Below are 24565 nucleotides of genomic sequence, written 5' to 3'. Positions count from 1 at the left end.
GCGCAGTCGGTTAAGCGCCCGATTTCAGCCAGGTCACGATCTCGCGGTCCGTGAGTTCGAGCCCCGCGTCGGGCTCTGGGCTGATGGCTCGGAGCCTGGAGCCTGTTTCCGATTCTGTGTCTCCCTCTCTCTCTGCCCCTCCCCCGTTCATGCTCTGTCTCTCTCTGTCCCAAAAATAAATAAATAAACGTAAAAAATAAATAAATAAATAAATAAATAAATAAATAAATAAATAAATAAATAAATAAACAAACATTAAAAAAAGAAAAAAAAAAAAGAATGAAGTGTTGTCATCACCCTGTTAAACCAAACGTTTTACCCTCAGCCACAGAACACATCATTTAAGTGTTTTTTCACAGACGAAGTTTTAATGACCACGAACTACAGAAGAGATCTACAGAATTTAGTCACCTGTTTGGACTGATCTTCAGCTCATTTCCCATTCTTCACTGATATTAACCTTCTACAATAAGCATCCCGGTGCCTATGCCCCGCTCACTGCACTGTTTCCTAAGGGCAAATCTTAGAAGTAGAGTCTAAGGAGTAGGGCATATACACCTTTTAAGGCTTGTGATATGTGTTGCCAAATTGCTCTCAAGAAGGGTGTAGAGCTGTTCCAAGGCTGCTGGGTTCCTCTGACTCTGCGCGTCATCTTTCTTTTTTGCTCATGGGGTTGAGTTCGTTTTCCTTTCTTGGTCCTCTCTCTCTCTCTCTGGGCTGTGTCCTTTGTCCCCCATCCTAGGTGTGTGAAGAAAAACCCTATTGAGTACACTACCCCTACAACTCGAGCTAGCTTGTTAGTCACATGTTCCCTTTTGAATACCCACCAAAAATGTTTCTTAGAAAAATGTAAAACTGACGTACACCAACCATGGAGAGATATTTCAGTTAAAGAAGAAGGGAAAGAAGCCATCTCCACCACTAGTAACAAACACACTTGTGTCCATGGCAAGAGTGAGGGGTCCACATGGAACTTTTCAAGCACAGCTGTGGCAAGCTTCTCCAAGTTCCTTCAGAAGCTTAATCCTGCTTCAAAGTCATGATTCCATCTCTCCTCCAACCCTGATTTTTGTAGTCTCCAAATTGCAGAAAAAAAAAATGGTGGGGAGGGGCTACTTTAACAGCCGACACACATCTGTTTCTGGTGTTGGTGGCCTCCTGAGGACTTTTAGCCCTTTCTCATTCTCTTTAGAACCCCAAAGAAGGAAATGAACTGTGTGGGCCCGTTAGCTTCCTGTGGAGTGGGCTGGAGATCCCAGGTGGTCTGGAGAGCCAGAGCTTTCCTGCCAGAGGCATTTCGGTGCATGTGCTGTTCAAATTGTGCGCACAGTAATTCTGTGCTAAGATCTGTGCCAATCCACCAGCAAGGTTGGTGGACACCCAGGGCTTCAAAAGATCTAAAATCATTGCTGACAAAGCTGCCAAAACACACATTAAGAATCACTTCTGAGGGTCCTGCGTGGCTAAGTCTGTTAAACATCCGACTCTTGATTTCGGCTCAGGTCATGATCTCAGCGTTCGTGGGATCAAGCCCTGCACTGGGCTCTGAGTTGACAATATGGAGCCTGCTTGGGATTTTCTCTCCTCTCTCTCTGCCCCTCCCCTACTCACAATCTTTCTCTCTAAATAAATAAATAAATAAACATAAAAAAGAAAAGAATTACTTCTGGAATGCAGGGCACAGACATCTTTGCCAATCAGCCCGAGTGCTGCTCTCCTAAGGTGACAGAGAGTCTGTGGGAATGCCCCTGCAACTCTGCCTGCCATGCCCTCTTGCAGCTGCCTCTCAATGAAAGTATTGGGGCAGGTGACTGAGGTATTTGCCCACATGTTGACACAAATCTTACCATCATCCTACAAACCCTTCTTTTTTTGAGAGAGAGAGAGCACGAAAGAGCACAAGCGGGGAAGGGACAGAGGCAGACAGACAGACAGAATCTTAAGCAGACTCCACACCCAGCAAAGAGCCCAACACAGGGCTCTCGATCTCACGACCCTGAGATCATGACCTAAGCCAAATTCAAGAGTCGGACACTTAACAGACTCAGCCACCCAGGCGCCCAACCTACAGACGTTTCTAAAAGGAAAAGGCATCTGGCCTAGTTTCTAAACCGTTGGTTGATTCTTAACAAATACTTATTCAACTTTTATTTAAATCTGAACCAATTAACAGGAAGTTATAAAAAGAAATCTACTTCATCTAGATTCAGACTTGGCTACAAAGGCGCGGCCTGCCCAAGTTTGCATTCTTTATGACAGATTAAAAAAATAAATGGTTTGATCTGATCAGCAATTTCTCTTTGCCATTCTATGCCAGTGGTTCTCACGAGCAGGGTCCCTGAACCAGCAGCATGAGCATCCTCTGGGAGCTTGGAGAATGCAGAAACTCGGAGGGTGGAGCCAGCAATGTATTTAACAAGCCCTCAGGTGACCCTGATGGGCTGACATTTCCCATGGGCATTAAAGCCAGCCTGTGCCCACTTGGACCAATTCTCCATCTTACTGGTGGAGGATCTATCCAAGCTCAGGGTTTCCCATTGCCTACCATGATCTTGGGCCAGGAATACAAATTAGAACCTAAATAAAAGTAAATCACAGTCATTTTTTTTTAATGAGTGGAAGGAGAGAATTCCCATGTATATATATTCCAGAACCAAATATGAAATGACTTTTATTCTTATGAAATGACTTTTATTCTGTAGAAAAAGCTAAGTAATTTGAAGTTAAATGGTAAGGTGGCTAGGCTGACTTAGCGAAAAATATGAAATGCCCAACATTTTAAATATAATTCAGTAGTATTACCTTCAGTTTTATGTAACAACCTAAATTGAACTAGTCAAGTGTTGCCAAGAGTATTGCCCCAAAAGAGTTTGTACCTGATTTAATGAAAAGATAAAAATTATGTGTGATTTACACATTCATTGCTTATGATAGCTTAGTCATATCTCAAGTATTTCGAAAGAGTGTGTTCTCTTCTTTCTTTGCGCTGGATTCTGAAAGATCTAGCTTCAAGTCCTAGCCTCACCCACAAAATACTCATGTGACCCCTTAGCATGTTACTCAACCTCTCGGTGCCTGGATTTCCACTTTTATGAATGAAATTGAAATTAGAATATTCACTTTGCGGTATTGCTGTGACGATTAAATAAGATGACACCTGTAAATCTTAGCATGATGCCCGGTGCATCAAAAATATCCATTAACTAATAGCCTTTCAAGCTATTTTGATGGTGGCTTTTAATTCAACATTCTTTCCTGCCAGAAAGTAAAATTCTGATTTTTTGTTATTTTGCTAACAAAGTTCTTTTTCAAGTTTGTTATAAATGCTATCACATCATCACAAATCCTAATTAACAAGACAACCAAATATGCTTAAAATGAGATTACAGAACTGGCAGGGAACTCCAGTGTGTGGAGTAACTCCAGTGCCTGAGGTACTGAGAATACAACCCTGGGAGCCATGAGGTCTGAATTCTAGTTCCACCTCTACCCCTAATTCACTGGGTGACTTTGGGCAAAACTTTTTTTTTTCAATATATGAAGTTTATTGTCAAATTGGTTTCCATACAACACCCAGTGCTCATCCCAAAAGGTGCCCTCCTCAATACCTATCACCCACCCTCCCCTCCTTCCCACCCCCCATCAGCCCTCAGTTTGTTCTCAGTTTTTAAGAGTCTCTTATGCTTTGGCTCTCTTCCACTCTAACCTCTTTTTTTTTTTTCCTTCCCCTCCCCCATGGGTTTCTGTTAAGTTTCTCAGGATCCACATAAGAGTGAAACAATATGGTATCTGTCTTTCTCTGTATGGCTTATTTCACTTAGCATCACACTCTCCAGTTCCTTCCATGTTGCTACAAAGGGCCATATTTCATTCTTTCTCATTGCCACATAGTACTCCATTGTGTATATAAACCACAATTTCTTTACCCATTCATCAGTTGATGGACATTTAGGCTCTTTCCATAATTTGGCTACTGTTGAGAGTGCTGCTATAAACATTGGGGTACAAGTGCCCCTATGCATCAGCACTCCTGTATCTCTTGGGTAAATTCCTAGCAGTGCTATTGCTGGGTCATAGGGTAGGTCTATTTTTAATTTTTTGAGGAACCTCCACACTGTTTTCCAGAGCGGCTGCACCAATTTGCATTCCCACCAACAGTGCAAGAGGGTTCCCGTTTCTCCACATCCTCTCCAGCATCTATAGTCTCCTGATTTGTTCATTTTGGCCACTCTGACTGGCATGAGGTGATATCTGAGTGTGGTTTTGATTTGTATTTCCCTGATGAGGAGCGACATTGAGCATCTTTTCATGTGCCTGTTGGCCATCCGGATGTCTTCTTTAAAGAAGTGTCTATTCATGTCTTCTGCCCATTTCTTCACTGGGTTACTTGTTTTTCGGGTGTGGAGTTTGGTGAGCTCTTTATAGATTTTGGATACTAGCCCTTTGTCCGATATGTCATTTGCGAATATCTTTTCCCATTCCGTTGGTTGCCTTTCAGTTTTGTTGGTTGTTTCCTTTGCTGTGCAGAAGCTTTTCATCTTCATGAGGTCCCATTAGTTCATTTTTGCTTTTAATTCCCTTGCCTTTGGGCATGTGTCAAGTAAGAAACTGGGCAAAGCTTTTACATCTCTGGGCCTCAGGGGTAACATGCATCTATAAGCAACCTTTTCCTTTTGTGCCTTTTGAGAGACCTACAAGGAGCAAACTTGCTTCAAAAACCAAATCCAACTAAAGAGTAGAGTCTGCTGTTGGCTTGTTAGAACTATGAGAAAATTAGGTAAGTTTAACATAAACCGTGTTCTCAAGCAGCTATCAGTTGGTGTACGATACAAACCTCCAGAGTAAGGGATTATGAGCACAATCTCACACATGACCGTAATCCCAGTTAGAGATCTATATCCATCACAAAAGAAATGCAAACTACTGAGGTTAAAGTTGGTGACCAATTTGGAGTGTGAAGAATGGTTGTTGAAAGTCTGCAGCCAAGTAGGAAGGGAAAAGCCATAGCCTCAAAGAGTGCAAGGAGCGACACTGATCGTAGGATGTTGTCCCTGTTGCTATTAAAATACTGCATGTTATTCCTTACTGACATTTGTGCACTTGTTCTTGCTGACGTGGGCTGGTTTTTTTCAGCTGCCATGTGAAGACCAGATAATCCTCCTCAAAGGCTGCTGCATGGAGATCATGTCCCTTCGCGCTGCTGTGCGCTATGACCCAGAAAGTGAGACTTTAACCTTGAATGGGGAAATGGCAGTGACGCGGGGCCAGCTGAAGAATGGGGGTCTTGGGGTGGTGTCGGATGCCATCTTTGACCTGGGCATGTCACTGTCTTCTTTCAACCTGGATGACACAGAAGTAGCTCTCCTTCAGGCTGTCCTCCTGATGTCTTCAGGTGAGTACTCCCAGACTCATTATTGGGCAACAAAAGAGCTTTTGCTTATCTGGTGCTAATTCAAATCACTTGATGAGTTTCCAGTCCATCCCCACCCCCCCACCCCCCACCCCCCCACCCCCTGCGACCCTGTCCCCACCGCTGCTTTAGCTGCAAAATCATAGCTTATTCTCTTTCAGCAATTAGGGATTTGCCAATGAACTGGGAACTGAAGGAGGGTGTCAGGTATCTGATGCTTCCTGCAATCTCCCAGCGTAGTAGAAGGACCCAAATGAGTCCTTTTAAAGACTCTATGAGATGATCCACCTTCAACAGACACTACCCAGCCTGACCTATGGTAGTTGGCCAACTCTGCCTCCTTCTGGTTTATTACACAGGGTATGGGTATGAGTGACTACACCATTCTGTATTAAGTTCTGGTTGAGGAAAATTTGTTTATGGCTTAGCTACAGCTTAAGTTTATTGCTATATAGCATATTACCCGAAAATTTAGTGGCTTAAAGCTTCCAAGATGGCAGAGGTTGGGGCTGAGACATCAAACACAGCTGTAGGCCTCCATGCATCCTCTCCACTGGCAGGCTAGCTGAACTCCTACATGGCTAGAGGATTCCAAGGAGAGCTCCAAGCACACGAAAGCAGAAACTGCAGACGTCTTAAGTCCCAGGTTTAAGTCATATAGCATCACTTCTGCCGCATTCTGTTGGTCCAAACAAGGCCCAGCACCAGTCCAGAGTCAAGAGCCCACCTCTAGATGGGAGGAACGGCAAAGAATCTACAACCAGCTCTAACCTGCCTAGAGCTCATGATCAAGGCCTCAGACTCCTTCCACAAAGAGTAGATGATAATGCTGAGACTTTTTTTTTCTTCAGAGATCATGTCATAATAAATAAGAAATGCAAAATACATCAAACTCTTCAAAGGAAGCTAGTCTTTAAATAGAAGGTAGTTTCAGAGGCACCCTGTGCATTTTCAGAGCATCCTCAGTTAAGCTGAGGGTCACTCTGCATGACAGCTGTCAGCTTAACTTATCCATATCTCCCTCTGGACTGTTTATTTCTTGAAGACAGAAATATGTCTAATTACAATTAGGCCAGTGTTCAGAATTTGAAAAATGTTTATGGGATAAATGACTAAATAGATGGGTAAATTATCAGTCACAAGTACCATGAGAACCCTTTATAGAGTCCATGCTTCCTAGTTAACTCAGTAGAATTCCTTTTTTCTTTTTTGAAGCTCATCTTGAAATTTATTTGCTACAAAAAATTTAGGTATGGCAGACTTTTTTTAAAAAAATCTTTTTATTATGGAAAATCTCAAACATAAACATAAGTATAGACTAGCATAATGGGGCACCTGGGTGGCTCAGTAGGTTAAGCATCCAACTCTTGACTTTGGCTCCAGTCATGATCTCACAGTTCATTGGATTGAGCCCCGCATCAGGATTCCCAAGCCCCTCTTGGGATTCTCTGTCTCCTTCTCTCTCTGCCTCTCTCTCTCTCAAATAAATAAATAAACATTAAAAAAAAAAAAAAAAAGAAAAGAATAGCATAACGAACCCTGCTGTATGCTGTGGTGGACAAGCTCTAGGGTGCCCCCCATGACCCCCACCTTCTGATGTTTACACCCTTGTACAATCCCCTCCCACTGAGTGTGCACAGAACCTGTGACTTGCTTCAACAGAATACAATGAATTCACTGTCACCCCCATGCAATTCGGTTACATTATGTTATAAAAGATTCCCTCTGGCTAACAGGCTTGCCCTAGAGACTCTCCTTGCTGCCTAGATGAAGTAAGCTGCCATGCTGGGAAAGCTCACATGACAGGGATCTGCTTGTGGCCTCTCGGAGCAGAGGGAAGTCTCTAGTCAACAGCCAGTGAGAAGCCCAGGCCCTTTGTCCTAAAGAAATAAAATGGATGGGGCACCTGGGTGTCTCAGTCAGTTAAGCATCCGACTCTTGATTTTGACTCATGATCTCGAGGTTTGTGAGTCGAGCCCCACACTGAGCTCCATACTGAAAGTTCAGAGCCTGCTTGGGATTCTTTCTCTCTCCCTCTCTCTCTTTCCCTCCCCGACTTGCTCGCAGATGCTCTCTCTCTCTCTCTCTCTCTCTCTCTCTCTCTCTCTCTCTCTCTCTCAAAATAAGTCAACAAAAAAAATTTTTTTTAAAGAAAGAAAATGGGTAACCCCTTTCCTTTGGGTTTCAGTGTCCCTTAAAATAAGGAAATTGAACTAAATAAGTGGGAATTATATTCTGGAGGGGGATTCAAGGTAATTGTTAGTGAAATTGTAGTGATACAAAGAATTTTAAATAACATTGAGCCACATAGTGAGAAAGCTATTTCTTTCACAGTTTTCTTTCTAGTTACATCTCCTTCTAAATAAGGCAAGGAGAGAGATTCATTTTGGTGCCAGTCTATCCCGAATGCCTAACACTTACTGACCTCCCTGTATAACAGAGCGGATCTCAGTCTTCAGCAAGAATCTTTAGCTAAAGTTTAATAAAGGTGGGGCACCTGCACTGACAGCTCAAAACCTGGAGCCTGCTTCGGATTCTGTGTCTCCCTCTCTCTCTGCCCCTCCCCTGCTCATGCTCTGTCTCTCTCAAAAATAAATAAACATTAAAAAAATAATTAATAAATAAGTTTAATAAAGGTTTCTGTCACACACCCTGTTTTTACGGCTATCTTCTAAGTACGGCAAATGGATTTTTATTTACTGAATAATATGTTTCCCCTGTAGTGAGTTAATTTTAACAGATTGTTAAACAAATAATCTCAGTAAAGTAAATAAAGGGAGTATTTGAGAAGGCAAAAATTGTGATACCAACCCCTGTCAAACACTTAACTGGGCGATTCTTCCCCATCCTCTGATTCTGATGATGCTGTCACTGCTGGAGAGCCACGTGACATACTTAAAAACCTTTTAAAAATCTTCTCCACCCTAATGGCCTGGGAACTTTTCATTAATACTGCCAACACCAGAAAAATATTAGAAGACACTTTACAGTTGGCAAATGATAGCTACATATCTGTGCTCCACGGCTCCAGCCGTCCTCAGTATTGTCTCCTAAGCCTCATTGTTTTGTCTGGCATTACAATGACACAGTATCTTAGGGCTTTTCCACAAAGCCTTCTCCAGGAGCTGCTACCACTAAGTTCTTTGGTCCTGCAGTGATGAGTGGAGAGCTAAGATGGACATGATCCCAAGGACACAGCTTTGAGAAATTCTGTCTTAAAGAGTTAAAGACACTCTTTGACCTTTATAATATTCCTTCATAAACATGCTTAATACCACTTGAACATGATCAAAATGTCCATTCATTTTCTCTGTGTCAATTACATGACCACCTTATCTTTATCTCTTATCAAAGGACGGAATTTTAAGGCCACAAAACCCGGGTTATTTTTTTCCCTTTGAAGGAGTACATCCAGAGCAGTATTATGTTGCTTTTCTACTTGGGATCAAAAGGTAAAGGATCCTGTGGAGAATTCTTCTGGCATACTCAAAGAAAGAGAGAAGACAGGGGTGAGAGAGAGAGAGAGAGAGAGAGAGAGAGAGAGAGAGAGAGAGATTGAGGAGATCCACAAAGCAGCATCATCAAATACAAAAGACAAAAAATAAAAATGCACAAATTGCATTTCAAGCCAAATAGGGGATTCCAAAAGCCCATGTATTTTGTTTAAACACAGAAGTGGATTGAGACATTAGTGCTGAGCCTTCCTTTCAGATTAAGCAGAATCCTGTTTTGATTTTTACTAATACAAATACTTCAATAACTGGACACTTAAAGTGTGGACTTACTTGATCAGAGCCACAAAGAGAAAACTGGAAAGAACTGGGCAGCAGGGCGGTAGGGCTCCCTGGAGCTATATGAGGAATCCATCCTGGTTTAAAATTATTTTTTAACATTTTTTATTGAGTTATAATTGACATATAACATTGTGTTAGTTTCAGATGTACAACACAATGATTTGATATTTGTATACATTGCCAAATGATCACAATAAGTCTGGATAACATCTGTCCCCATATATGGTTACAAAATTTTTTCTACTGTGATGAAGGCTTTTTTTTAACAGTTTTTTTTTTAAGATTATTTATTTATTTTGAGAGAGGGAGTGTGTGTGAGCAGAGAAGGGACAGAGATAGAGGAAGAGAAAGAATAGCAAGTAGGCTCCATACCAACAGCACAGGGCCCAACATGGGGCTCGATCCCATGAACTGTGAGATCATGACCTGAGCCAAAGTCAATAGTTGGACACTCAACTGACTGAACTATCCAGGCACCCCTCTCCTGTGATTAGGACTTTTAAGATCTACTCTCTAAGCAACTTTTAAGTATGCAATAGAGTATCATTAACTATAGTCATCATACTGTACATTACACTTCCATGACTTATCTTATAACTAGAAGTTTATAGTTTAGACTCCCTTCACCCATTAAGCCCAGCCCAGCCCACACCCTCTGGCAACCTCCAATCTGTGCTCTGTTTCTACGAGCTTGGTTTTGTTTGTTTGTTTGTTTGTTTTTAGACTTCACGTATAAGATGATACGGTATTTGTCTTTCTCTAACTTACTTCCCTTAGCATAATGTCCTCAGGGTCCATCAATGTTGTTGCAAATGGCAAGATTTCATTCATTTTTTATGGCTGAATTCCATCAGATGTGAGAGATAGATAGATAGATAGATAGATATAGCTATATCTATGCCTATACCTATACCTATACCTATCTATATCTATATCTATATCACATCTTTTATATCCATTTGTCCACCAATGGACACTTAGGTTCTTTCCATATCTTGGCTATTGTAAATAATGCTACAATGAACATGAGGTACATATATCTCTCCAAGTTCGTGCTTTTGTTTTCTTTGGATAAATACCCAGTAGTGGAATTACTGGATCATATGGTAATTCTATTTTTAATTTTTTTTTTGAGGAAACTCCATACTGTTTTCCAGACTGACTGCACCAATTTGCTTTCCTAGCAATAGTGCACATTTGTTATCTCTCGTCTTTTTGATAAATGGCTATTCTAACAGGTGTGAAGTGATATCTCATTGCAATTTTGATTTGCATTTCCCTGATGATTAGTGATCTTGAACAACTTTAGATTTGCCTGTTGGCCATCTGTATGTCTTCTTCAGAAAAATGTCTCTTCAGATCCTCTGCCCAGTTTTTAATCAATTGTGGGGTTTTTTGCTATTGAGTTGTAGGGGTTCTTTTTATATTTTGGATATTAACCCCTTATCATATATATGGTTTGAAAATACTTTCTCCCATTCCATAGGTTCCTTTTCATTTTGTTGATGGTTTCCTTTGCTCTGCGGGTTTTTCATTTGATGTAGTCCCACTTTATTTTTGCTTTTGTTGCCTTTGCTGTTGGAGTCAGATCCAAAACAATCATCACCAAGACTAATGTAAAGCAGCTTACCATCTATGTTTTCCTCCAGGAATTTTATCATTTTAGGTCTTACATTCAAGTCTTTATTCTGTTTTGAGTTAATTTTTGTATACGGTGTAAGATAGGAGTCTAGTTTCATTCTTTTGCTTATGGCTATCTACTCTTCTTACTTCTTACTCATTTACTAAAGAGACTATGCTTTCTTCATTGTGTATTCTTGGTTCCTTTGTCATAAATTAATTGGCCATATATTAATGAGTGTATTTCTGGGCTATCTATTCCATTCCATTGAACTTTGTGTCTGTTTTTATACCAATACCATACTGTTTTGATTACTATAGCTTTGTAATATAGTTTGAAATCAGACAGCATGATGCCTCCAGCTTTGTTCTTTTTTCTCAACAATGCTTTGGTTTTTCTGGGTCTTTTGTGTCTCCATACAAATTTTAGGATTGTTTGTCCTATTTCTGTGAAATAGGAATTGAAAAATGTCATTGAAATTTTGATAGGGATTGCACTGAATCTATAGACAGCTTTGTGTAGTATGGACATTTTAACAATATTAATTATTCCAATCCATGCATACAGAATATCTTTCCATTTATTTGTGTCTCCTTCCATTTCTTTTATCAATGTCTTACAGTATTCACAGTACAGGTATTTTACTTCCTTGGTTAACTTTATTGCTATGTATTTCATTCTTTTTGACGCTATTGTAAATGGGATTGTGTTCCTTCATTTCTCTTCCTGATAATTCATTATTAGCTTATAGAAAGAAAACAGATTTTTGTATATTGATCTTGTATCCTGCAACTTTACTGAATTTATTTATAATTCTAACAGTTTTTTGGTGAAGTCTTGGTTTTCTCTATATAATATCATGTCATCTGCAAATAGCGACAGTTTTACTTCTTCCTTTCCAATTTGGATGCCTTTTATCTCTTTTTCTTGCTTACTTGTTCTGACTAGAACTTCCAATACCATGTGGAATATAGAGGTGAGGGTGGGAATCCTTGCTTGTTCCTGATCTTAGAGGAAAAGCTTTAAGCCTTTCACTGTTGAATATGATGTTAGCTGTGGGCTTGTCATACATGGCCTTTAGTATGTTAAGGTACATTCCCTCTGTACCCACTTTTGTAACCTAAGTGTTTGTAGCCTGGATGTTCCCCAGTCATCTAGCCTTCTCATGACATCCCTTTATCTTTTGTGTGAAATTGCCTTGAGTCCCCTCCCCACATATTATGGAAGGCCAGCAGTCCTCCCAAGACTTGGGAAGATTTCTTGGTCATTACATGGTCATGGTCTCCTCTAACTCCAACTTCCCAATGTAATTCTTCCTTACTCCGCACGGGGCAATGCTAGCTTCTTTTCTTTTCATTTAATTCCCCAAAACACCCCAACACAAGGCTGCTACAGGTAGCAGTTTTATTAACTGTATTAGAGAAGGGAAGGAGTGCTTCATTACAGGAGGTAAACAACTAAAATTGGAGATTGTACTTCTTTGTCTTCATGAGAATTTATTATTTGACACTCTTCCTTTGGCATTCAGGCCTCCTGCAATGTTTCCAATCTCTTCTCACATCTCCTCTTCTCTGCATGTCCATGCTTGTCTTCCCCTCTCTGCCAGGAAGCCAGTGGAAACTCAAAATCTTTCCCTTATTATGCACAATAGTTCAACTCTGTAGGTGAGGCTTCTCCTATGAGGGAGGCATAGCCGTTTCCAACCAAGGAGGTGATGTGGCTAACCCAGAGATATTTATCTGAACAAAGCATCGACTCCTTTTATGTAAATTATGACACTTCCCTGGTACCATTGGTTCTTAATGCCCCAGAGTTCATGTTATATCCATGCTCATTCCGAGGAGTTGATAGGTCCCCAGATCTGTCCACTTCACACTAAAGGGCTTGAAATGGACAAAGCAAACCTTCTCCTTTCCATTTCTGAATTAACATCCATCTTCTTGCTTCCCCTCAGACCGCCCAGGGCTCGCCTGTGTTGAAAGAATAGAAAAATACCAAGATAGTTTCCTGCTGGCCTTTGAACACTATATCAATTACCGAAAACATCATGTGACACACTTTTGGCCAAAGCTCCTGATGAAGGTGACAGACCTGAGGATGATTGGAGCCTGCCATGCCAGCCGCTTCCTGCACATGAAGGTGGAATGCCCCACGGAACTCTTTCCCCCATTGTTCTTGGAAGTGTTCGAGGATTAGACTGACTGACTTCATTCTCATAATTCCTACAGCACTACTGGGTGTCATTTCATTCCATTGCCTAGCTCTTTTTTGTTTGTTCCTTTGTTTCTTTGTGTTGGGAGAGACTGGGGGTAAAGGGAGGTAGTCCTTAGCATAGACATGGATGAAATTGCCCCTTGAATGCGGGTACTTGTAACTATTGCATTTTGTTCTCCAGTCCTTTGATGTGAATGCTTTGAAGGTTTTCCAGTTGTGGAGGTGGGGTGGGGACAATCATTAATTCACCAGCACCAAGCCATCACCAGCTCCCATCTGTCCCTGGTCAGAGACTCAAGCAAGCAAAATGGCGTGGCAGAAGACTAATGAAGCCTTAAAACCAAGATAATATGGTCATCTTGATCCAGCCCTGATTTTTGCAGGGCTCAAATTAGCACGGCACAGACCAACTTTGGTTAGATGTGGCTTTCAGCTTTCTAGGGAAAGATCTGAACTTATTTTTATCTATTCAAGAGCACGCTGTTTTCCTCACCCTTCATTCTCTCCTGGCAGCATAACCTGGAATGTATAGGGATATTTGTTCCTGAAAAATCAGCTGTCCTTTCACTATAATTTTTATAATCCTATGATTTAATTCAAGTTATACAAGGGTGTGACTCAAAGATATGCAGGTATTTGACTGACTGAGGCCAACAAGGGAAACGATTTTCCTCAGTGAGCCCAAAGAAATTAGAAAACTTTACTTAACTAATGTCAGTGACTCAACAGTTTCCAAAAATTCACATAGTCTTACCTCATAGTAAGGAAGGCTTCTTTACAGTTTAGGCTCAGAGAAAATTTCCACAGAAATCAAACCTATTTACAGAGTGTTGTCACTTTTCAATGACATCTGATCTGTCATCTCCCAAACTCCTGAAGTTATTTAATCCTGATTGCATCTTTGCTGAGCTGACAACAGATTTCCCTACGGATTAAATCTTCTAATCAAGGAGAGATAACAAGCTGAATTTTGAGCCTTGTTCTGGAGGAATTCTGAGGCAAGATTAGTGTGGTACATTCTGAGTTGAAGGAAGTGCAGTGTTCTGAGAGTCTCTTCATGTACCGATGGTTCCTTTTGGTCTTAGATCTTCAAGCTCTTTGCTCTACACACAAATGTTTCCAAGTCCCCTTTTCCCTCTCTCAGGCTTGACTATCACTGATCAAAGCCTGGTCTGGACACCGACCCACTCTGCCTCTCTTACAGCATTGCCCTGACAGATATCTCACAGAAAATACCTGCAGCCCACATACACGAACCTCACTCACCTTCCCTACCTAGCCCTCCTCCCTGATGACAAATGCTGGAGTAGGTTGTGCCCAGAAAACCCATGGTGATCCCTGATCATTTCAACTTCAAAAAATGGGCAAAGAATGTACCCAGGCAACTGAATGTATCTTGTTCTTCACTGGCATAGTAGACACAAACTATTCCTTTACCTGCCTTGAACTGCCTTATCCTGGAAATATTGGGGAAAATAAGCCATATCAGTGAGATTTACCTAAAAAAACAAAGGAATGCAAGTCACTGTGAAAACCAAGCGGACTAATTCTTTTTTAACTTGCCCAGAAGTCAGGACACCTGAGTTCTAGTTTGTGCTCTGTCAAACTGGTGGTTTTGTAACCTTGGGTCTTGGTTTTCTCAGCTGAGAGAAAGTCATGAACTTTAAAATCCTTCCCATCCTTACTAGTGTACTGATTTCTGGGGGGAAAAATCTATTCCTTTTTGATGGTTTCTTTCATAATTCAAATTTTTAGCTTTATTAGAAATGATGGCCCTTTAACAGTTAGGGAATGCATATTTGGTATTGAGTCAAAATACAAATTTGACATACTACTCATCAAGTATGTAGAGAAAAGCAGGATGGCCTTGGAAAAAGGAGAGGAACAGCACTGAAAAACCTTAGTGTGACTGGGAATAATCTGGAAGGAAAAATATATGTTTAATGTGTGAAAGCTACTGGCTTCCCAGGAAGAGGAAACAAGACAAGCAAAGAAAGGAAGTAGGGGAAGATAAAGTTTGTCTTTATCTACAGACTGTTTTGTTTTGTTTTGTTTTGTTTTCTCTAAGCCAGTCTCTAGCCAGTCTCCTGAAGCCCTCCCTGTGTTAGCAATTCAGCTCCCTCTGTTGACTCTCCTTGGAGAAGTACTCTTTGAAACAATGCTGAATCACCTTCTACGCTCCAGGGTAACTCTGAGAAGCTCTGTGGTGAGGGGCAAGTTTTCTCTCAGAAGGGAATGGGAGGAAGGCAAGTAGGAAGGGTACTGGAGGGTTCACAGACCCCTTGGGCATCAAGCCCTCTGGGGACAGCTTCCTCAATTTGTTTGACAGAGATTCTGAAGTATATGAGATACACCCAGACTCAAATACAAGTACAGAGCCAGGTCTAAGGCTAAATCTGAATGCTTTGGGGATTAAGCATGGCTGGGCATTGGCCAAATGGGACAGCGTATCTATAGTAATCCAGCTAGCTCCAAGTAAATTTATGTTTGATCCTCAGTTCCTAAAATGATTGCCTTAAAAAGGCAAACTACTGATCTGAAACTCTTGTTGAAGGCTGAATACTTTATGTTGAGCAGGACGCTCCTTAAAGTACTTCAGTTTGAAGGGAAAGGCTATAAGGACTCTAAGGATCATGACCCTGGGGTCAAAATGATTCATTTCTTCTGTAACTGGTTGAGGTACTTAGTGCATCTCAAGACTCCATCTCATAAAACTCAATCAGGAGGGATTTACTCTGGATTTTTTTTTTTAAACATTTTTTCTTATATTGTCCGGGCTTTCAAATCAAGTGGGAACCTGATTAAACCCCTCACAGAGGGGAGACATCCCAGTGAAGGAGAACACATCTGTATAACTGGGATTCTTATTTATGAATCATTTAATTTCAGGGGGATGAGTGGTGTGGGGTGTGTGTGTGGGTGGGTGGTCGTGTGTGTGTGTTTGTAATCCTCAAGTGTACTTTACTCTTCAATTTAGATGTGCAGTATTTCCAGAAATAGTGAAAAAAAATAAGATCTTTTCTTCTTTATGATTCTGCTGAACACACTACGTGCTGCCTCAGAGCTTTTTCTAGTCAAATGAGCCTCGGTCCTCAATGACGTGCTTGCCGTGTTGATGCCTCAGCCCAGTGATACCCCCCTTCACCCGTGCCCTACACAACACCTCTTCCGTTGGCAGTGCGGTCGTCAGTCATCGGAGTGGACCGCCAGGCTCGGCTCTGCTCCAGCAACGCCATTCTCAATTGCTCTTCTGTGGACAGGTGCCTAAGTCTTGGCCCCTCCACCACACTAAGCCCCCAACAGACTCAGCCTCCATGGAACTGCTGAGCACCCTCAAAGCATGTCATTGTCAGTGATACACTTTTCTTCTATGGAACTCTAACCTATTCGTGTCATATTGACCTTCTGATGCATGAGTCATAAATTATGAAATCGGTCTTATGGTTTTTGAAATGTAGCCAGCGTTTGTAAGGCTAAACCTTTTTCACAAACGGAATTTAAGTGAATAACCAAGCCGCAGTTATTCTCCAGAAGGAGAGTGCTTACAGACATTTGAATCTCTTTGCCCTTTCCAACAGCTACGGCATCAGGTTCTAAAATAAGCTTGTAATTTTTCCTGTTATTTTAATAATATGGAAATATTAGCATAGTGTTTCTTTTGATAGTGATAGACTATAATCCATATTTAAATTTTATAGAGAAGAAATTTTATTGTACTGTGATGTAGATATTTATTATCCAGGTAAGGATTTGCCCGGTGTGTATTTTTTACAATTGAAACATTTTACTTTAATCTTTAAAAAAAAAAAAAAAAAAACATTAAAAACACACACACACACACAAAAAAAAAAAAACCAGACTAGGGGGGAAAAAAGGTTTGGCCTTATCACAGAATTTTTACTGTGCTGTATAAATGTTTGCAAACGCAAAAAGTGTGCATTTCTAGTGTGTTTCCACATTAATTAATGCCGCCTTCAAGAGCAATATCGTGCAGGTAAAACGCTGTTTGTGGCTTTCTGTTGCACAGTTAAAGCTGACCCACCTTATGCACAAGACAATCAAATATAAATCTGTCCTCCTCAGGATGCAGACAATACTCATGTAAATTACGGAGCACAATGTAAGACAAAAGACACTTTATTTAATTACACAGGTATTACTGATATAAAAGATGTAAGGGCATAAATGAACTGACATTACTCCTTCATTTTGGTTCTTCCTAATTAACTTGGCATTTTTCATTTGATTATACAGCCAAGTTATTTCTCTATGCTTTCTCCAGAGAAAACACATTTCCTGGCCCCCCCCATAATGTTTTCATGCCCTGAGAATCAGAAACATGCTACAGAATAGGAAAAGATTTACAGTCATTGGAAGATAATGTGTTTTGCAAACAGTGTTAAGTGATATTGCTAGGTTGGTAATATTTTTTTCAGCCTAAAACTCTGTTAAAATCTGTGATCAAAATGTTTTAAACTATCCAAAAAGAAAATTTGTATATTTGGGAAAAATGAATTTTTACATAGCTTTTGTATGCAGATATTAAATTGTAATTATGAATATAGTGGGCATAGATAAACTCATAAGCTTCAATTCTAAAAAAGAAAAAAAGAAAAAGCTTACAACGATATACGTGCCTGTCTCCTTCTTTAAATATTATTTTCTAAATAGACACAGGGTTGCCTGCTCTTCTCACCTCAGCTGCTTCCAAAGGGAGGAAAACAGGGATATAAGGGCATTTATTTCATAAACACCTACTAGAAAAAACAAATTTCCTTGGGAGGAGGGCATGGAGGTAGGAGGGAGAAGATGGGGGAGTGCCTTTTCTGAAGGGGCCACAAAGATGGTGTAAGGAGGAAAGAAATAAATTTTTGCAGCTCAAGGACTATATTCATTCATCTTACCTCAAAATGTTCCAAAATATTATTAATGGAATTATACTAATCTCAGCTATCAACATAGGTCTCTATCCCCATTACTGTGAACACATGTTAATTAAGACTATTTCTATGATGAGTACCAAAAAGCTAAATCAAACCGACTTAAGCATAAATGGAATTTATTTACTGTATCTGAAAACTTCAGGCTTCAGGCATGGCTGGATCTGAGTGCTCAATCAGTATTGTCAGGAGATACCCCTTTTCATATCTCTGTGTAGATTTTCCTCTATAGAAATATCCTCCATATAGATTTCCTGCTCACACAGCCTTTTATCTTATGGTGGCCTGCATTACCTCCAAGATTAGCCATAAATCTTCAAACCAACAGAAATAGTGTTTCTTTTCCCTAGCAGTTCCAGTAAAAATCCTGAGCCTGACCCTCATTGTCCCAAATCCAATCAAATGCCATTCCTGAGCCAATCACTGTGCTGAGGAGGACATATATGCTAATTAGCTTTGTCCTCTAAAATCCTGGAAGTGGGTGGGGGAAAAGATAATCAGTCCTGTCTACACTATGGACTGACAGCTGGGTCAAGGATGATGCCTCAAAGAAAATTCTGTCTTGCTACTATAAAAAGTGGGAAGGAACAGCAAGGAAGCAAAAGCAGCAAAATGTTCACACCAATAGTTAAGACTTAAAGTAAGTACATGCATTTTCAGTAGGACAATGGAGTCTCCTTAACACAGAGGAAGCTCAGCACAATTTGGCCAGGACATAAACCAAATAAATAGTTTCCAAACAAAGTGTCTGATTATATCCTAGCTGGCTCATTAAGGAGGCCAGTCCAGGTAAGATGGAGCAAGCATTTATTATTTCCCTGGGCTAGATCAGTTCAGAGTACCATTTCCTGAGTCCCACCAGCTCTATTCAAATGACTGTATACCTCTTATATTTCTCTCTTTTCTACATTATGTACCTTTCAACTCCACCCTAGTGAACACATTTCCCTCCCCCCAAAAATTACTTTATTCCTTTTCTTTTGGGGAGTTCTTTACATGTATATTCCAGCTAGGTTCAGCTCTTAACCCCTTTACACAGGCAAAGCTAATGTGATATCGAATAGTGATATTAATGTGATATCTAATAGTTTGATTTGGGCTATGGAGCTGGTGTCATGTCAAAAACCTGGAGCATTCTAATAATCTAGAATGAAGAGAAGACAGAGTACGACGTTAGTTTGCTTCCCTACCTCAAGATGACAGATCATTCTGGTTTCATATTTAGCTTCTTGGGGCATGAAAGCTTTGTAAATAAGTGGAATTGTCATTGGGTTCATGTACACAAGATCTGACTCATTAAGTGTTATTCAAACCAAAGCAAAAGTCAGTAAAACTACTGAAATGTCAAGTGTTACAGATATCCTTTGAGTGTGTATCTCTGAAAATACATGGGCTACCTAACAAAAAATGTTCTATGTCTTGAAGGGCAGAATCCATTTACACCATATACAGATGAGTAAGTGAAGTCTGTTGGTAAAATGGCATTGCCTGAATTTTATATTAAAAGAAGAAAGCTGTGTTAGCTACTTCCCCAGAAAGCAGAGTTTATGTGCTACAGTTCTATTGGAGATCGTAGCCCCACAGGAAACAAGAGTGGAGAAGAAAAAGCATGAGGCAGGGTAGGGAAGAGAGTAAATACACGGGCGCATTGCTGCGCTGGCCACACCAAGCACAACAGAATACTCAGTCGCGCAAGACTAGTTTCTAAGGGGGCAGATGAACTACGGGATCTCAGGACAGTTCATCTGAGAGTGGGGAAATAAGAAATGATCTACTGGTATTCATCTCCCATTATCAAAATTGGCACTGACACCCCTCTCCTTCTGCATTGTATATGCCTGGCCACAGAGCAGGTCCTGTGGTCGCTCATGCTGGAGGAGCAAAAGCAATCCCCCAAGTGCGGAAAAGTAGTGTCCGCTCCAACAGCTGGGCAGAGCCCAGGGTGGTAGACCAGGTGGTGAATGGGGTAGAAGAAGTCATCCTGGCCCTGGAAAGATACATGGAGCTTAGAGGATCGTCAGTGATCTGACAAGGGTGCCTCCAGCCAATGAGTTCTGATTATCTGGAGAAACAGCATAGCCTTTCAAGTTCCAAAGAAAATCATGAAGCTCAACCAACAAATTGAAGCTGTATTTCACTATATCATGAACTTGTGTGTATAGAGGCTTTTGATTTAATATGAACTGGCGCATAAATTGTCTACTTGGCTCTATTTTCTTACAGAGGTTGAAAACGTGTAGAGACTGCTCTTCTCATTACACTCTATCAGTTGTTGTCGGTTTTTTTGTTTGTTTGTTTGTTTGTTTTACAGGTGGTTCATTTCAAGGGCAAATTTTCTTCTGTATAAATATCTAGCTGAGGGGCACCCGGAGGGCTCAGTCAGTTCAGCAACCAACTCTTGATTTCAGCTCAGATCATGATCTCACAGTTGTGCCATTGAGCCCCACATCAGACTCTGTGCTGAGCATGGAGCCTGCTTGGAATTCTCTCTCTCCCTCTCCTTCTGCCCCTCCCCTGCTCGCAGATGTGCACAAGTACACACACTCTCTATCAAAATAAATAAATAAACTTTTAAAATAAATATCTAGCTGAAAATTTTATAGACGCCAATGGAATTTTTAATTTTTTTCATATAGAACGTCACTCAGATGAAGTTGCAATGAATACTCTTCTTCAGTTTCAAGACAGACTGATAATATCCTCTATTTTCTTTTAACTTTCTTGCATATAACACTAATAGCAATGAGGGAGGCAAATGCATATAGAATAAACCTTCAAGTTTAGCAAATTTGAATATTCTTATGCCCACAAATCCCAAAGGATACGGAGATTTGAAAAACACTCCTCAGGGCACCTGGGTGGCTCAGTTGGTTAAGCGTCCAACTCTTGATATCAGCTCAAGTCATGATCTCTCAGGTGTGAAACTGAGCCCCACGGCAGGTTAAGCACTGAGCGTGGAGTCTGCTTGGGATTCTCTCTCTCTCTCTCTCTCTCTCTCTCTCTGCCCTTCCCCCACTTGAGTGCTCTCTCTCTCTCTCTCTCTCTCAAAATAAATATTTAAAAAAGGAAGGAAGGAAAAAAGAAAAGAAGGAAGGAAGGAAGGAAGGAAGGAAGGAAGGAAGGAAGGAAGAAAGAAAGAAGAAAGTTTACTCATCAGTTTTACCCTGAGTCCTAGAAGGATACTGCAATCTTATTTGTCACAGATATTCAGATATCTCTGAATTCTAAGGATTTTATGATTTTTCCTGTAGGCATGTTTAACCTTTAACAGAGCTTTTATTTTTTTTTTATTTTTTTTTTAACGTGTATTTATTTTTGAGACAGAGAGAGCCAGAGCATGAACAGGGGAGGGGTAGAGAGAGAGGGAGACACAGAATCCGAAACAGGCTCCAGGCTCTAAGCGGTCAGCACAGAGCCTGACGCGGTTCTCGAACTCACGGACCGTGAGATCATGACCTGAGCCAAAGTCAGACGCTCAACCGACTGAGCCACCCAGGCACCCCTAACAGAGCTTTTAGAATGTCTTGAGCACTACCTAAAGTGAAAGCCAAATAGAATCTTTGTAACAATAAATTATATGGGAAGATAAAGAACCCAAGACCACAAAGGATCATTCATTGGTAAGTAAGCTTGTGAGAATCCAATTGAACATTTCAGAAAACTCACTTTCATTTTCCCCAGCACTCTGACAAAAGCACCACTCCACAGTTACCTGGCACTCAAGAGTCCCAGCAGCCATCCCAAAGGATGTACCAGTTTGTGCTGTTGTCCAGACTCCTTCACTGTCACACTGGAGTGTGTAGTTATGGCCCACTTTGTAATGAACACCTACTCTGTGCCAGGAATCATATTAGTCCCTCTACATTACCTCTAACCCTCCAAACAAACTTGTAAAGTAAGTATTAGTTTCGTCTGATAATGGGAGAAAGGATGCTCAGTGTCAATAAGCAACTTCTCCAACATTTAACAGTTGACAAATGTCAGAGCACATAGGGTCCCAAGATCCATGTTCTTTTTACAAGCTGCACTACTAAGACAGACTTTTAGGCCCTGAAGAAAAAGAAATGGCAACCCCACTCTGGAAATGTTTACCATTCCCCTCCCCAAAAGGCTCACCTGCCCTAATGCCAAAAAATCGTGCCTGCTGAAGAAAGGCTACCTCACCTAACATTAGGTTGTATCTGTTGCAAAACCACGTGTTGGTGTTGCAGTATTGAAGAGTAATTTCTCTTTACGGGACCTATTTATAACCCAACCGGCAGGTGGAAATTTTTGTTTTGCTAACATTTCAGGGTGTAAGCAGTTAAGTTTGGGGAGAGCCAAACTGCTCTGCACAACAGAAGGAAAAGAATTTACAGCAACAGAGGTTGGGAGAGGAAGTGTGGGGACAGGACAAGGAAACAAAGTAACAGAGGCACTTAACTTTCAAGATGTGACACCGCCACTATCACTCCCTCAACGCCGGATAATCGACTTAAAGTTGACAAATGTACAGTAAGACAAATTTCTTGTGGAAACAAATAAAAAGGGACATTCAACATACCGTGTTGCCATGAGGCAGGAGAGCCCCAAAGCAAAGAGGATCTTGATAATATAATTATTCAACAATTCATAGAATTCTGAGTCTTACTTTATCTGGTTTCAAAAAATTGAGAGAAGGGTTTTTTTTAAAGCAATTTCACCTAGCTCTGAGGAGGGGGCTTTAGCTGACATCTGGTAGACACATTTACTTAAGACTGCACATAGGCATGGGGATAAATTAGTAAACTGAAGGTCCCTGTGGAACTTTCCACAGGAAGGCAATAAGAGCCTCTCTTACCCAACTTTTTTTTTTTTTTTTTTAGTTTTTGGTTGTTTTTTTTTTTTTTTAGTAATCTCTACATCCAATGTGGGGCTTGAACCCACAACCCAAGATCAACAGCTGCACGTTCTTCCAAGTGAGCCAGCCAGGCTCCCCTCTCTTACCCAGCCTTCACTCTCACTTGTAGTTAAAGGAAGACAGCAAACATCTTAAAACATCAGCAACCAAACCCAGATATATTAGATAGAAATTTTTTTACCATATTTGCAATGTCTGAAATGTCACAGGATTATATGAGGACTATACAGCTAGGCTTTCCAAATCAACAAGGAAAGGACAAGAAATCCAATTAAAAAGTAGACTATTCACAGGAGAAGCCCAAATGGCTGACAAGTACGTAAAGAGATGCCCCACCTCGCTTATAATCAGAAATGGGAAAAGTGATACCACTTCATACTCAAAAATTAGGCAGCCAGAAAAGAACAAGTGTTAGCAAAAATGTAAGGAGACAATTACCTCATTTCCTGCTAATTAGGGTGCAAACTGGTTCACAGCATCTCGCCTATACCTGATGACTCTACACAACCAGGATTCCATTCCCAGGAACACCCCCCAACTCACACAGATCTATAGGCATGCTCATCCTACAAAGAGCTGAGTTCAGGCTAGGAAAGAGGAGAAGAATATTGGGTGGAGGGCTGCCCATGATGGGATCACTGCAGCATCAGAAACACTGGACAAGATTTACATACCGAAACACTTAAGAAACAAAACAAGGCCTGTAACACCATACTATGTATGTAAACTCCAAACACACATAAAGGAAACACTGTATGTCTTACATGGGGTCACACATAACCAAGGACCCATATCACCCACACGTATCAAGCACATTTGATTGGGTGCCCATGTAGAAAAGATGAGGAAGCAAAACTGAAATAAAACAGGAGAACGGCCATGACAGGCTGATGATTTTAACCATCATGAATGAGGAGCTTACTTCAAGCCCCTCTACCTGAGGTCCTCATAAAACCTGACAGGTTTTAATCATCTTTCTATTATCTCTTCTCTGAGTCACCCCTATGTGATAATGGGCCTTCTTTGATCAGATAATGGAATTCTGGTGAGGGACATAATCTACCGCCTCAGAACCAGAAAGATGAAATTTTAAAAAGGGCTTGAAGATGACGAGGGGAATAAAAGAAAGGTAGACCATCCTGGTTGGTAAAACAGTCTTCCAGTTGCAGAAGTATTTTTCCAATCAGTAATATCAAACGTGAAACTCCAACATGTTAAGAAAGGAGAGAAAAGGCTCGGGCTGAATTGGTCTACCCACACACCCACCCCAAAGTCCCCAAGCAAATCCTTGTCTCAATAGATTGACAGATCACTAAACCTCCATCAGAGTTCTGGAAACCTCTCCTCTAGAAATGTTTGCATTTATAAGCCTAGCCTGGAGTGATAAATGGGTGGGTCAACTTCAATTAAAAGGTCAGGATAGAACCACTGAGACTCCTGAGTATTAGTCAAGTTCTGCAGAGACGGGCCCCAGACCTAAGGCTGTGCTGCCTGTGACAAGAAGGGGGAGATGGCCTTTTGCTGCCCCACTCCTTCTTTATCCTTTAAAACCAAGTTAACAAGACTCTTATTTTTATCAGCCTGGTATTGAATATTCAATATGTTTATGCCATGTAAGTGGGTTAAGCAAATTTAAACTCAACTATTTCTGTCTCTTCCAAGTTCCTCTAATTCAGAGGGCTTATGAGCCAGGACCCAATCATTTGA

The 24565-nt window shown here is 40.8% G+C and overlaps 1 protein-coding gene across 12 annotated transcripts in view; it reads left to right on the top strand.

Annotated features, from left to right (window-relative positions):
* The window catches only part of THRB (thyroid hormone receptor beta), a 391572-nt gene extending 373905 nt beyond the window's left edge, over positions 1-17667 (top strand). For all 12 annotated transcript variants that reach the window (XM_045037689.1, XM_023260616.2, XM_023260619.2 and 9 more), the window contains 2 exons: positions 5134-5392; positions 12780-17667. In XM_045037689.1, coding sequence (XP_044893624.1) covers positions 5134-5392; positions 12780-13021 — 501 coding nt within the window. In that variant the 3' untranslated portion in view covers positions 13022-17667. The remainder of the gene's footprint in view (positions 1-5133; positions 5393-12779) is intronic.
* The last annotated feature ends 6898 nt before the right edge of the window (positions 17668-24565 follow it).

The sequence above is a fragment of the Felis catus genome, chromosome C2, assembly GCF_018350175.1.
Source record: "Felis catus isolate Fca126 chromosome C2, F.catus_Fca126_mat1.0, whole genome shotgun sequence".
Taxonomy (NCBI): Eukaryota; Metazoa; Chordata; class Mammalia; order Carnivora; family Felidae; genus Felis; species Felis catus.
This window is presented reverse-complemented; position numbering and strand designations above follow the sequence as displayed.